At 39.9% G+C, this 12,500-nt stretch overlaps 1 protein-coding gene and 1 long non-coding RNA gene across 2 annotated transcripts in view; one reads left to right on the plus strand and one right to left on the minus strand.

Moving 5' to 3' along the window:
- The window catches only part of LOC138042750 (T-complex protein 1 subunit beta-like), a 13,649-nt gene extending 11,278 nt beyond the window's left edge, over nucleotides 1-2,371 (plus strand). The window contains exons 15-17 of the mRNA XM_068888739.1: nucleotides 714-813; nucleotides 1,041-1,182; nucleotides 2,165-2,371. Coding sequence (XP_068744840.1) covers nucleotides 714-813; nucleotides 1,041-1,182; nucleotides 2,165-2,195 — 273 coding nt within the window. The 3' untranslated portion in view covers nucleotides 2,196-2,371. The remainder of the gene's footprint in view (nucleotides 1-713; nucleotides 814-1,040; nucleotides 1,183-2,164) is intronic.
- A 692-nt stretch (nucleotides 2,372-3,063) lies between these two features.
- Nucleotides 3,064-12,500, minus strand: part of LOC138042751 (uncharacterized) — an 11,050-nt gene continuing 1,613 nt past the window's right edge. The window contains exons 2-3 of the long non-coding RNA XR_011131077.1: nucleotides 6,127-6,217; nucleotides 3,064-3,198 (exon numbers count right to left, since the gene is read on the minus strand). This is a non-coding gene — a long non-coding RNA (uncharacterized lncRNA). The remainder of the gene's footprint in view (nucleotides 3,199-6,126; nucleotides 6,218-12,500) is intronic.

The following is a 12,500-nucleotide window of genomic DNA, read 5'->3' on the forward strand; positions in this document are numbered from 1 at the left end:
CGTTTTTAGACGAATGCCTCCACAAGGAGACAATAATGGTCGGGTATTCTGTGATCATGAAAATTTGGTTTTAGTGATCCTCTTTATTATTCTGTGAGGATTCCGTTGAATATCACGGAACATCACGGAATGTGCACAGCACGGAAATTACAAAGAAGGCAGCTAAGAGGCGCTATTTTCTTGTTCAACTACAAAAAGCTTGTGTTTCACAGAAAGATCTATGCCTTTTTTACACTACATACGTGCACTCTGTCATTGACTATGCTGCGCCAGTTTTTCATCACGCGCTACCAGCCTACCTTTCGCAAGAATTGGAACGCGTTCAGAAAAGAGCAATGCGAGTCCTGGTATAGAATATCAGCAAGCTTTAGCGCTTATGAGTTTACCAAAGGTTGCGGAGCATCATCACAACATTTGCACGCGCACGTTTGAAAGCATAATGAACGACCCGAATCACAAGTTGAGAAAACTGTTGCCGCCTCTTTATAAGAGCAACTATAATCTGAGGCACGCGCGCACTTTCACTTTGCCGCGTTGCAAGACAAATACGGTATCTATCTATCTATCTATCTATCTATCTATCTATCTATCTATCTATCTATCTATCTATCTATCTATCTATCTATCTATCTATCTATCTATCATAAAAAGACCCCAAAAGTACTGTCTTGCCCTTGACATCAGCTATTTTCCAACTGCTATTATTTCCGTAGCTGCCCACCATTATAGCAGATAATGCCGGCTATGACAGTGCTGATTTAGTCGCAAAACTTCGAGCAGCTCATACTGAAGGCAGGAAAACTTACGGACTTGGTAAGTGTTGCAAAACCGAACCCAAATAGGGTGGCCAATCAAATCAAACGCAAGAAACAAAATTAGCCAACCAGAGCACACGGGAAATTCATGCAACGGGCGAGCAAGTCGCCTCTGATTGGTTTATTTTTAAGCCAATCATCATCATGCGTAGGATGTTTGTTGATTAAAGTACATCTTCTATTCAAATGGGATTTTCTCTTACTTTGTGTTCGTTTGATTATCAGACATGAACAACGGTCGTATCGGAGACATGGAGGAAATGGGCGTGACGGAGTCCTACCAGGTCAAAAAACAAGTTCTCATTTCAGCAGCAGAGGCTGCTGAAATGATCGTGAGAGTGGATAACATTGTAAAGGCAGCGCCAAGGTAACATTGAGGAGAGTGGACTTGGCATCAACCCAGTTCCTTTGCTCGGTGTTTCATTGTAATGTATCATGGCAAACTATACTTTGTGCAATCACCTGTCCTTTTGTGATACTAGCTCGTTTTTCTTTGATCTCGTCGACCATGAATATCAGAGGTTCGAACATCGAGAATGAGCCTACCTTTTTTGCTGTTCAATTCAGAGTTTTAACGAGGTGTTCAAGTTTCAGCCATAAGAGATCGTGTTCGCTTTAGGTGACGGGACAATGTCATCTTTTGGGAATTAAACTCTGTCAGCAAAGCCATATGGCCACAATGAAGGTAACTTCATTGATTAAGTCTCAAGCTTATTTAGGAAGACAAGAATTGGAGAGATTGGGAATGAAATCTAATCAAATCGAATTAAAGCAGAACAATTTTTATTCGAATAAGAGTGAGCAAAACAATATCTATATTTTCTTTTTGTTTTATACTCTGACTACCTTGGCCCCTGAGGTCTTTCTTGAGCCGAGAAGACGAAGACGACGAAGACGAGTTACATCTTGTACTTGAATCTCACTTTCACACCAGGGTCAGGATCTGACCCTCGGGCTCAGATTGGTTGAAATTTTCACAAACACGCAAATCAATATGATTGGTTCGTTTGATTAGTAATACCGAGGGGACGCGTGATTGCTAAGTTGCCATTGGTCCTTTTTGTAATTTTCAATTTGACGCGCTTGACAGCTGGCGTCTTTATGAAAGTGAGATATAAGTCCAAGGTAACCAGAGGTTTTTCTCTTCTCGCCGCTTCGCGACTCGTCTTCACCGCTTCGCAGCTCTCACCCGGCTCTCTGGTGCGAGAGTATACTCTGACTAACTTGCCTTTCAAAGCTCACTGAGTGTGTCTCCGCGAGCTGCACCCACGGAGAAAAGTCTGACAAGGTAGTGTTGTATCCTTGGCTCATTTATTTATTTATTTATTTATTGTTTATTTTTTTTACAGGCCAAGGAGAGATGACCATCCTCATCCATAAATTTCAGGATATCAATTCGTGGATAGCTGGACTGAAGTGTTTCTAGCACCTATATAAACAAGGAGAAAACAATTGAATCTTCCCTTGCTGAGGTTTCGTACTGTGATTTTCACCTGTACAGAGCAAGCCGCCCAAAGTCAATTGAAGTGTAAAAAATAAAGCTATAAGCAAATGGACTCGTGTGTTTCATTACTCACGAGTCGGGTTTAGTGATCGCCGCTTGCGTTTGATGTTGCTGCGTTTTCATTTAAGTTGCTCAAATCCTAATGAGATAGAAAGGGACTGAATATTTCTTAAAGGGGCTATGTGTTTCGGGGAAATCTTTAGTTAATCACGCGTTTAAAACTGCAAAATGGTAATGTGGAATTTCTTTAGTGAGAACATTATTGTTACATCACAAACAAGATGAGCAAAACCACCTTTATCCAGGCGATTTGCCCTTAAAATTGAAAAACGTCTGGCCTAAATTTTTCAAGATTGCCCAAATGCAATCCGTTTCAATCCTGTCCACTTTTGTCCACCCATGCCTTTCGTTCCTTTTGCTGTATTTCGTTTATGTTGTTCAACATTTTTAAGTGGTTATTGCATTGCTTTATTCTACTCAGTTCTGGGTGTCATGAAATTACATCATTTTGCGTGACATAGCCCCTTTAATTGTAGGTTAGAATACGTGATAACCGACTTATTTTGGCAAGTATATACGACCGTCTGTAATAACGCAGACAAGTTTAAGCTGCTTGCTGTTTCACTTCTTCAGTTAAACAGCGATCAACATGCAGGGTTCGGCGGTATTCCCAAATTTGTTCCAACCTCGAATCTTTATGTTTAATTTTTTCAGAGCTTTTTGTATGTTTTGCATTTTCACATTCTCCGAGTTCCCAAAGTACGATGTTGTTCACGTTCCACCTTATTGTGCGATGTACGAAAAAGTCTTGATACATTGTGTTTCATCACATCTTGGTTAACGCACTTGCTGCATTTCTCGTGATTTTTGTACCAGCACCTGTCGACAAAGACATCAAAAACTGACTAAGTTTTGTTTATTCGGCCGTACACAAAGTGCAAGGGAGATAGCGTATTTGCCCGAGGAAGAGCAAGAGGGCAGGGGATACGAGCGATTGCGAGTCGGTCGTTACGATCCGCCCTGTCTTGAAGTATGGATCTAAGAACTCTCGAAAAGACCTCATTTGGACTCCGTTTACCCTTGAAATGTCTCTTACTGCAAAGTCCTTTATTCTTGCGTACTTTTGAATGTGGTAAAGGAGGAAGCATTTTTTGTGCAGACTTTCGTATCTTTCTTTTTCAAATTTTTTGTCATGTGCGCCATCTTGCAGAAGTGACTTAGAATATCTGAAATTTCATTTATTTGACCTGCAGAATTCGCTAATTTCACCACTCCCATAAGACAGTTCATTTTAGGGGCTATTTGCATTTAAACAATAACTATCCAGTTCACGGAAGCATTATATAGTCACAAGTGTAAATAACTTGTATTAGTATATACCACACAAGTGAATAGTGCTCTCTGTACGCGCTAATTGGCTAACTCGGAGGTAATTATCAAAGTACTATTCACCCTCACCTCGGTGAATAATTGTTAATTGTTCTTATGTAATGAACCCCCCATAACGTATTGCATTATGGAATGGGGGAATAGAGAATGAACATGAAATGAAAGTTAGGAAGATCATCCGTTTGAAAGAAGTAACTTGAGCAGTTGCAACCAATAACTTGAACTCGCGATTGACCAGCTCCCAGCTGACTTGATAGTTCAGTTGGTAGAGCAGAGCAGTGCAGTACAATCGCACTGTAATGGGTTCGAGCCTCGTTCAAGCCTGAATTTTTTCAGACTTCTTTGCAAGTGCTGAAGTTGCTTATCTAACTCTGGCGATGATCTTTCTAACATGTCCATTCCGTCGCAGGTCAAATATAAACGAGAAGTTCATATATTCTAAAATCATTTCATTCACCTCTTACATTCTCGTCACCAATGAATTTCTGCCCATGACCCGAGGCTCTGGAAAACTCTTTGTTGGAAAATATGCGCCGAAGCTTTCGTATAACCATAAATTGGTTATTTGAACCTTACGGCGCCTGCTCACTCCTCGTGCTAACATGAATGCACCAATCAGAGACGCTTTTCATTGTTCTTCACTAAAACCAATGAGAATTCGAAGACACTTTGTTTCAGGCCTCCCCAGAGCTTTTCTCTCCCTCAGTCATGTGCAAAAGAGAAGAGCTCTCGGGTCGAGATTGTCATTTCTTATAACTCTAACTTGCAATTGGTCGAGTCGGAAAATACCGTAATACTCTTTGTTTGTCCCCCCAAATTTTGCATAAGCATTGTTTCCTGTTTCTCTTGGGACTTACAATGGTCCCAAGAGAAAACAAAAACATTGCTTATCCAAATTCTGGGAGGAAAAATTAAGAGTATTATGGTATTTTCCACTTTAGCCAATAGACCAGGGGCCCGTTTCTCGAAAGTCCCTAAAAACCATTTGTGAGACTGCAAACAGCTTGTTTTGGAAAGCCAATCTTTTAACATTTTCAAGGTAACAAAAGAAAGTTTGAAGACTTAAATCCTCTCCTTTCTTGGGATACAAAGGGAACTGTGACACCCGAAAAAGCCCGTAAAGTTTCGGGACTTTCGAGAAACGGGCCCCAGCTCCCAACGGGCTTGATAGCTCAGTTAGTAGAGCAGTGCAGCGCATTCGTATGGTCTGGATCGAGTTGTTATCTAACTGCGACGATTTTTGCAACTTTATTTTCACCTTGGAGACGATGCAAATCAACCGCGAAAACGAGTGTTCACGCCATTCCTAGAGGAGGTGCCCGCGTGGATCAACTTTGGTTCTTAAAAAACCATTGAGGCTAAATCGGTCGTATTCTGTGTGAAAATTAAGTTGCCGTTTTCTTAGTGAAAGTCATTCACCAAGTCGAGGTCGGTTTCATTTTGTTAATGGTCAGGACCTCGTTCTCAGGATCTCTCTTCTTCTCTTCCCATGGAGCGATAGAGGGAGAGCGAGAGAGAGAGAGAGAGAGAGAGGGGGGGGGGGGGGGGGAGGAGGGGGGGAAGAACACAATCCATCCTCTACCTCTGAAATGACGATTATCGATAATTCCTAATTTTCTCTAGATTGACTGTTATCTTCAATTTAGATTACTCTGTACCAGGACTTGTGATAGCAGATGAAAAGAAAAAAAGTAAAAGTTGCAATTCTGGCTGGACAGGATTTGAACCCGGAGCACTCACCTTGAAAGAACTGTTTTTGTCCACTTACCTACAAAAGATCAACTGGCTGAAAATTGCACCAATTATTTACCAATACGAATTAGTATATATAAAATCATTGCTGAATAGTGGTTTAGTCTACTGCTTGAATTATAAAAAAATGGTTAGCTTTCTCTTGAGGTTTGGTAACCGACATCTTTTCCTGTTTAAACTTATTTCTTAGCGGGTGATAATACACGTTTACAGCGGCATTCGGAAGAAAAAAATATTGACATATTAAAAAAATATTGTTCTGCGTGGCAGTTAGCAATGTGGCAGTCTAGTGGTTAAGTGAAAAGGTTGTTAATACCCATGTTCGAGTCCTGCGAGTTCAAGCCTTGGAGTTCGGATCTTCTATTTGGAGAAAATTGGGATTAGGGAGAAAGATTTGAAAGCGAGATATCTCTCCTCTCGTTTTATTTTATTTTTTCTGGGAGACAAATGTACTTGACCAGCCCCAGCCATTCTCTCTCCCTAGCTCTCTCTCGGGAAGAGAAGAAGAGAGACCATGAGAACAAAGTTGCTTGGTAGCATGCTTTTCTGCCCAGTTGTTGTTTGTTGGCACATTGAACATGGAAGGCACACATGATGTTGCCCATTTTGCATTGAAAGCTTTGTCAAGATGGAGAAAATCTACAATCAGTGTTCGGTTGAACTTACGGAGGGGTTTGACAGCATTGTCGACAGAACTTCCTATAACGACTTTTGGAAAATTTTACCCTATCGTTTTGCGAGTCTGGGCTTGATCTACCTGTGAACAAAAGAAAAATATATAAACTTTCTAGGGCCAAGTTTATTGCACATGTTCTCGGAGATATTTGGCCTCCCACACATATCCATCATTTTTGCAGTGCCTGGTATGTCAGTGGAGCACATCGTTTACACACCATCTTTAAGACACGCATCATTCAATGGCGCTACGTTAAGTTATCGCGCTCCCTCGTATGATAGCCCTGATAGGCTAGGACTTGGATACCATTTGTATCACGCAAACGCGAGTCTAGTCTCGCATCCCTTTTCGACCTATAGAGCGTTTTCACTCACGTGACCAGCAGTCATATTGGATTACTGAAACAAAAGAGTATTTGCATGAAAATAGAAAATATACTGCAAAGGTTGGTCAAGACAACGTGAACATAGGCGTTGTTGCAATATTTCGGCTGGCCAACACCAGCCTTCTTCAGGTTTATTGAATGGATAAATGCTTGTTACAAGATCTTTATATTTACCGGAAATGACATAAAAAGGCTACGTGATGTGTTATAAAAACGGAAATGCATAAAAAAGAGGAGAGAGAATAATACATGATAACAAGATGAAAAAAACAAAAGAAAATTAAAAGGTAGCTAAACTAAATTACACTTCATCTCTTCTGTTAAGGCCTGCAGACTCCAGTGTTTTTCCTCTGTGTATGAGGAATGCCTCACGTTAAATGAACATAAACCCCTTTTGTAGTTATACCCCCACTGCGGTTTCACGACAATTCCTGACCAGTGGTCACGCGGAGGATCACATGATCCTTATACCGCTCGAACAACTGCACACTAGTCGTGACTCCATCAGAAAGGCTCGTGAGGCATTCCTCATACACAAAGGAAAAACACTGGAGCCTGCAGGCCTTAACAGAAGAGATGAAATGTAATTTAGTTTAGCTACCTTTTAATTTTCGTTTGTCTTTTTCATCTTGTTATCATGTATTATTCTCTCTCCTCTTTTTAGTGCATTTTCTTTTTTATTAATCTAACACATCACGTAGCCTTTTTATTTCATTTCTGGTAAATATAAAGATCTTGTAACAAGCATTTATCCAGTCAATAAACCTGAAGAAGGCTGGTGTTGGCCAGCCGAAATATTGCAACAACGCCTATGTTCACGTTGTCTTGACCAACCTTTGCAGTATATTTGCAATTCTTAAAGTTTTTTTTGGTGTGGTCACGATCTATTTTGATCCAACGTAGAGCAAGTTTTGATCGTACACGGTTTTTGCAGTGGTTTAATCCTTAAAAAGTTATGAAATAATTCCCGGAGGATTAATTTGGTACACCAATATGGCCGCCATTTCTTTGTTTTGGAACACCAACATGGCCGCCGTGACGTCATGTGAAAACGCTCTATTGTAGGCCCGGTTGTTTGAAAGACAATTAACTTAATCTAGGATAAGCGTAAACTTTGATTTCTTTTTTTCAGCTTTTGGGTGAGAATTTCTTTTGCTTATTTTTGTTTTTCAAGATTGACTTCCTCTAATGTACATTTTGCCGAATATCAGCGTTGAACAACATTTCTTTCAGAAATAAACTCCGACCTAGGTTAATTTTTAATCAGGACGTAATATCACTCATCAAGGAAAGACAGAAAAACCGTGTTTCTGAGATAAACACATTTCTAGCGTTTACGTTAAACTGCAGACCAGCCGTATTCTTGCAAGGGAGAATTAATGGCTAATTTAAACTGGGGAACAGGGGAACAAAGACAAAATATCTTAGGGAACAAAGGAACATAAACCATTTTAGGGACCAAAAGGCTGAGAACAAGTTTGGAAGTAATTTCGGGAACAACAGAACAAGGACCCCCCCTCCTCCCCCCTGTTGTGGCCTCAATAGTCGCGAGATAACTAGTAGCCACCTGCCTGTATGGGGGAAAGCTGTTCAAAGTGTCCTAACAATTTTGATGAAGAATGCCAGCATGTTCTAAATTAACTGTTTGTTCTAAGAGAGGCATTGGAAACTCTTTTCCGTCGGCATCGTTCGCACTGAGGATAAGCTTGGCGAATTCCGCCCACAACTCACTAAAGAATCATCTTCTAACAGCGGTAATTTTAAGGTGGGCAGACACGAGGGGTCATGTTGCAGCGACATGTTGCAGCGAAAAAACGTTTGTGTAGTGCAGACTGAGGCTACATGTAGTAAGGACAAAATCACAACATGTTCACACACATGAAAATGTTGCTGGTACATGTTTTAGGGATATGTTGCAGCGACATGTCCCCTGGTGTAAACTGATACTTTTAGAAATGTTAAACTTCATGGGACACGTGTCGTCGGCGTGGACATGTCGCTGCAACATATCCCTGAAACATGTATCCGCAACATTTTCATGTGTGTGCAAGTGTTGTGATTTTGACCCTAATAGTCTAAGAAGGACCAGGACCCCAAAATGTCGAATTTCTTACCGCTCTTAGGTACAAAGGCTACCATACCTCTTTGGAAACTTTTCTTTCCCTACTTTTTTGTATGATAGCCATGTCAAAGGTAAAGATTTCTAGAGTTCGAGTCGGCATTCATATGGCACAATTCGTTGATTACGATCGAGAAAAAGCCTTTTTTTTACCAATCGTGGTTTAATGCAGGCATACAGAAGGGAGTTGATGTCCTCAATAAGGATGGCGGTTTTTTTTTCTGTGATGAATTTTTGAAAAATTTAAAGTCAAGACTAACTATTTAGAGTATTTTAAAGTTATTTCAGCAATAAGACAGTATAAAAAAATGTGTTTACTGATTGATGATAGCGTTGGCTCAAAAGATACTTCAGCTTCTCGTCTTCCCGATACAAATACTTGCAGAAAGGTGTACCAAGGTGTCACTGAGAGAAAAGCCACACTTCCTCTAAAAAGCCAAGACAAGTGGATGAAAGATATAGTAACAGCCGAAACCACAACAGTTAATTGGGAAAAAACCTATTTACTGGCTTTTAAATGCACCAAAGAAACAAAACTTAGAGAATTTCAATTCAAACTTCTTCATCGAAGAATCGCGACTAACGATTATCTTTACAAAATAGGATTGAAACAGTCTGATCTTTGTACTTTCTGCGGAGAAGAAACTGAAAATCTAACTCATTTATTCCTGAGGTGTAAATACTCAAAATCCTTTTGGGAAGATTTTTCTCAATGGTTAGCACACAACACTTCCAACACGGAAGGATTCGTCCCCACAGAGGCCACACTTCTTGGTATAGTTACTGAATCAAAAAATTTACTACTACACCATCTGATACTTCTCGCCAGACATCATATTTACACCTGTAAACTGAAAGAAACACGACCAAGTTTTGAAATGTATAAACAGCTTGTTTACAACACTTTACAAATCGAAAACAAAATTGCGATAGTTAATAACTCCATGCATGTTTTCAAAAAGAAATGGTCCTGTTTTAAAAACATAAATTTTTCATCAATAAATACAGATTGAGTGATGCGAGGCGTGGGCGAGAACCTGCAGTTGTGTTTGTGATTGCGTTGTTTACTAAGTTGTCAAGTCAAGAATAACAAAAATGGGTGCTGTCACCTAATCTGTCGTAGTGTAATCACTGCATTGTAAGTAGTGTAACAATTGTTTTGCAAGTAACTTAAGTATCATATTGGTAAGTACAGTGGTGAAAATATTGTTTTGTAAATAGCGCGAGTACTCTAATGTAAATAATGTAAGTACAGTCGTGTAAGTAGAGGAAGCGATTTGTAAGTAAAAAAACAAAAATTATTAATACAAAAAATTATAATGCTAGTATTGTAAGTAGTGTAAGTGTTTGTCCTGCTTGCTTGTATAAATACTGTAAGTATGAGCAGTGCAACATATATGTATGTAAGTATAATATTAGTATTGTAAGTAGTGTAAGTGTTCGTCCTGTAAATATTATTTATAAATAAATAAATTAGATTTCTTGTGTTAATCACGAGATGAAATGACATCAGTAATGTCATAGAATCTCTCTTCTCCTCATTCACTATTGCAACATTAAATGTTTTATGCTGAAAAATTTGAACAGGTTCTGGTTTAATAAGATCAATAAATGCTTAAGGTTGTTTTAAACACGACATACCTTTGTAAAGGCGTTTGTTTTGTGGTTGCTATGGCAACGAAGTGACTTTTTTAAAAGGCTTTCCTACTGTCTTTTTACAATTCATGACTTACCTTTTTATCCTCTTTTTACAGTTACTCTTTACGACCGTGTGACAAGAATCGCTTTAGTCGTATTCCAGCCTTCAACAAGCAGAGCTTCGGGTTATGTAGCATTTGATAGGTGAAATAAAAATACTTCTGGCTTTGTTAACAAATAACTATTTCTCGGCAAGCCATTACTCGTATTTCCTTTTTTACTAGCTTGAGAAGGCCAGCTAGCGGTAAAGTCTTTAACTAGGATACCATTTCTTCTTTATGCAAGTCGGGATGATCGCTAGTTTCTTCTTGACTGGTCTAATCATCATCGTCGTCGTCAGTGTCGACAATGGCCTCTGTTGGGTCCTCACGTCAGTTGTCACAGTTTTGCAGTTTACACGTGTTCATGCACTGAAAACCATTTGCAAGGCACGTGCAATTTGGCATCTCACAGCGCCTCTTACACTGGCGGGATAATTACTCTAACACAGGTATGGGCACTGGCTCTCCACTCAATCAGTTAACTGTCAGCCTTCCTTTCTCAGACTCCACCAATGCACAACCGGTGAGGGTATCTGTGGGCAGCTCTGAAGGCTTCGGTGCCTTGGTTTGGTAGTTGGCTTGGTCGCGGCGCTTGCAGAGAGTGTCCATTCATGGTGGTAGCTGGTTGGAGTCAATGTCTCCTTTAATTCCTGACACAGAAGAGACTCACAGTACCGTAGGTCATTTACCTGCTACTTGCATTTGAGATATACATGAAGCAAGTGAAGGCGTGTCCGTTTCCGATAATAGACCTCTTCAGCTTGTACATTTTGTTTTCCCATTTCAGACCACATGATATTACTCTAGGGAACAGTTTCTTTCAAATAAAGACGACATCAATGTCGTTTTATGCACGTGCATACGTATGCATAACTTAACGGAATTTTACCCTAAAAAGGTCACTTAGAATTTTCGGAAGCCTTTTCTCTGGCTGAAATTTTCGAAAAGGTAAGTTTTGATCCCTATAATTTTGGGATCACAAGACTTTCAGCTAGGGAATCCGAACAGATGAAACATTTTTAGGGGATAAAAATATGCCTATATATACCGTTTAAATACTAAAATACGTTTAACAACGCTATGTTTAAATAGTTTTGAACTATCGTTGGGTGCCCCTGATTGCCTTGATGTCGACTGAGGAGGTTACTTCCACGTATTCCCTGAGGGAAGGTCTGCAGCGGTATGGAAGTTGCTTGGCCAGTACAACATCGACACCTTGTCGCTTTGACCTTGCTAAGATAGGCGCCACCTCGTCAGGAGGCCTGAGATGAGACCCAAAATGTGGAGCCTGAATAGCGATTTCCACTCACACGATGGAACGTCCCATAATTACCCGACAAAGTCTCCTTTAAGCAAATTTAATCAATACACACCTTTTTTGTGTCGCTGCAACATGCTCCTGCAACATGACCTCTCGTGTCTGCCCGCCTTTAATGTACAAAGGGTCATTGATTTTGGAGCAACCAGTTTTTGCGTCATGTTTACGTGTTCTCATGTGTTCGTGCCCACTATAAATTTTGGTAATTAAAAAACATATTCATCCAATATCGGTGACAGAAACTGATCGACTTTTTCATTATACCATGCTTTGTCATTGTTATTTGTTTCATTGAGAGCTGTAAATACGAAAATAAAGGCTAATCAAGTATCCACTTGTCGGCGGTGTTATCTCAAAAACCTTATCAAAAAATACGGTACTTATTCTACTCAAGGTTACAAATGTCAAATCAATCGTTAGGTAATTGGCAACGATTCCTGTTAATTTCATGTAAAGAAGAACTTGCAAATTACAATGTCTCTTCAGACTGGAGAATGTTTACATTACAAAATCGTGTGTAACGGACGCTCGTTAAGTTGGCAGTTATTACACGACTGCCGCATTCAAATTCGACTTTTCGAGCATTTCATAAGTGACTTAATACCGCGCGATTCGAGCACAGCTGTTTTCCTGAACTCGATGAAAATTGGCGCATTGTTTTACAATATCGAGGGGATCTTTTAGCTTTATCTCCCTTAGGTATCTTGTCAGTTGTAAGAATTTCCTTTTCAAGAGTCCGATCTAGACTTTTCGCTTTAGAATACACTTGTGTTCCAGCGATTCTACTTGCACAGTGCAGGGTC

This window comes from Montipora capricornis, chromosome 3 (assembly GCF_036669925.1).
Source record: "Montipora capricornis isolate CH-2021 chromosome 3, ASM3666992v2, whole genome shotgun sequence".
In the NCBI taxonomy this organism is placed as follows: domain Eukaryota; kingdom Metazoa; phylum Cnidaria; class Anthozoa; order Scleractinia; family Acroporidae; genus Montipora; species Montipora capricornis.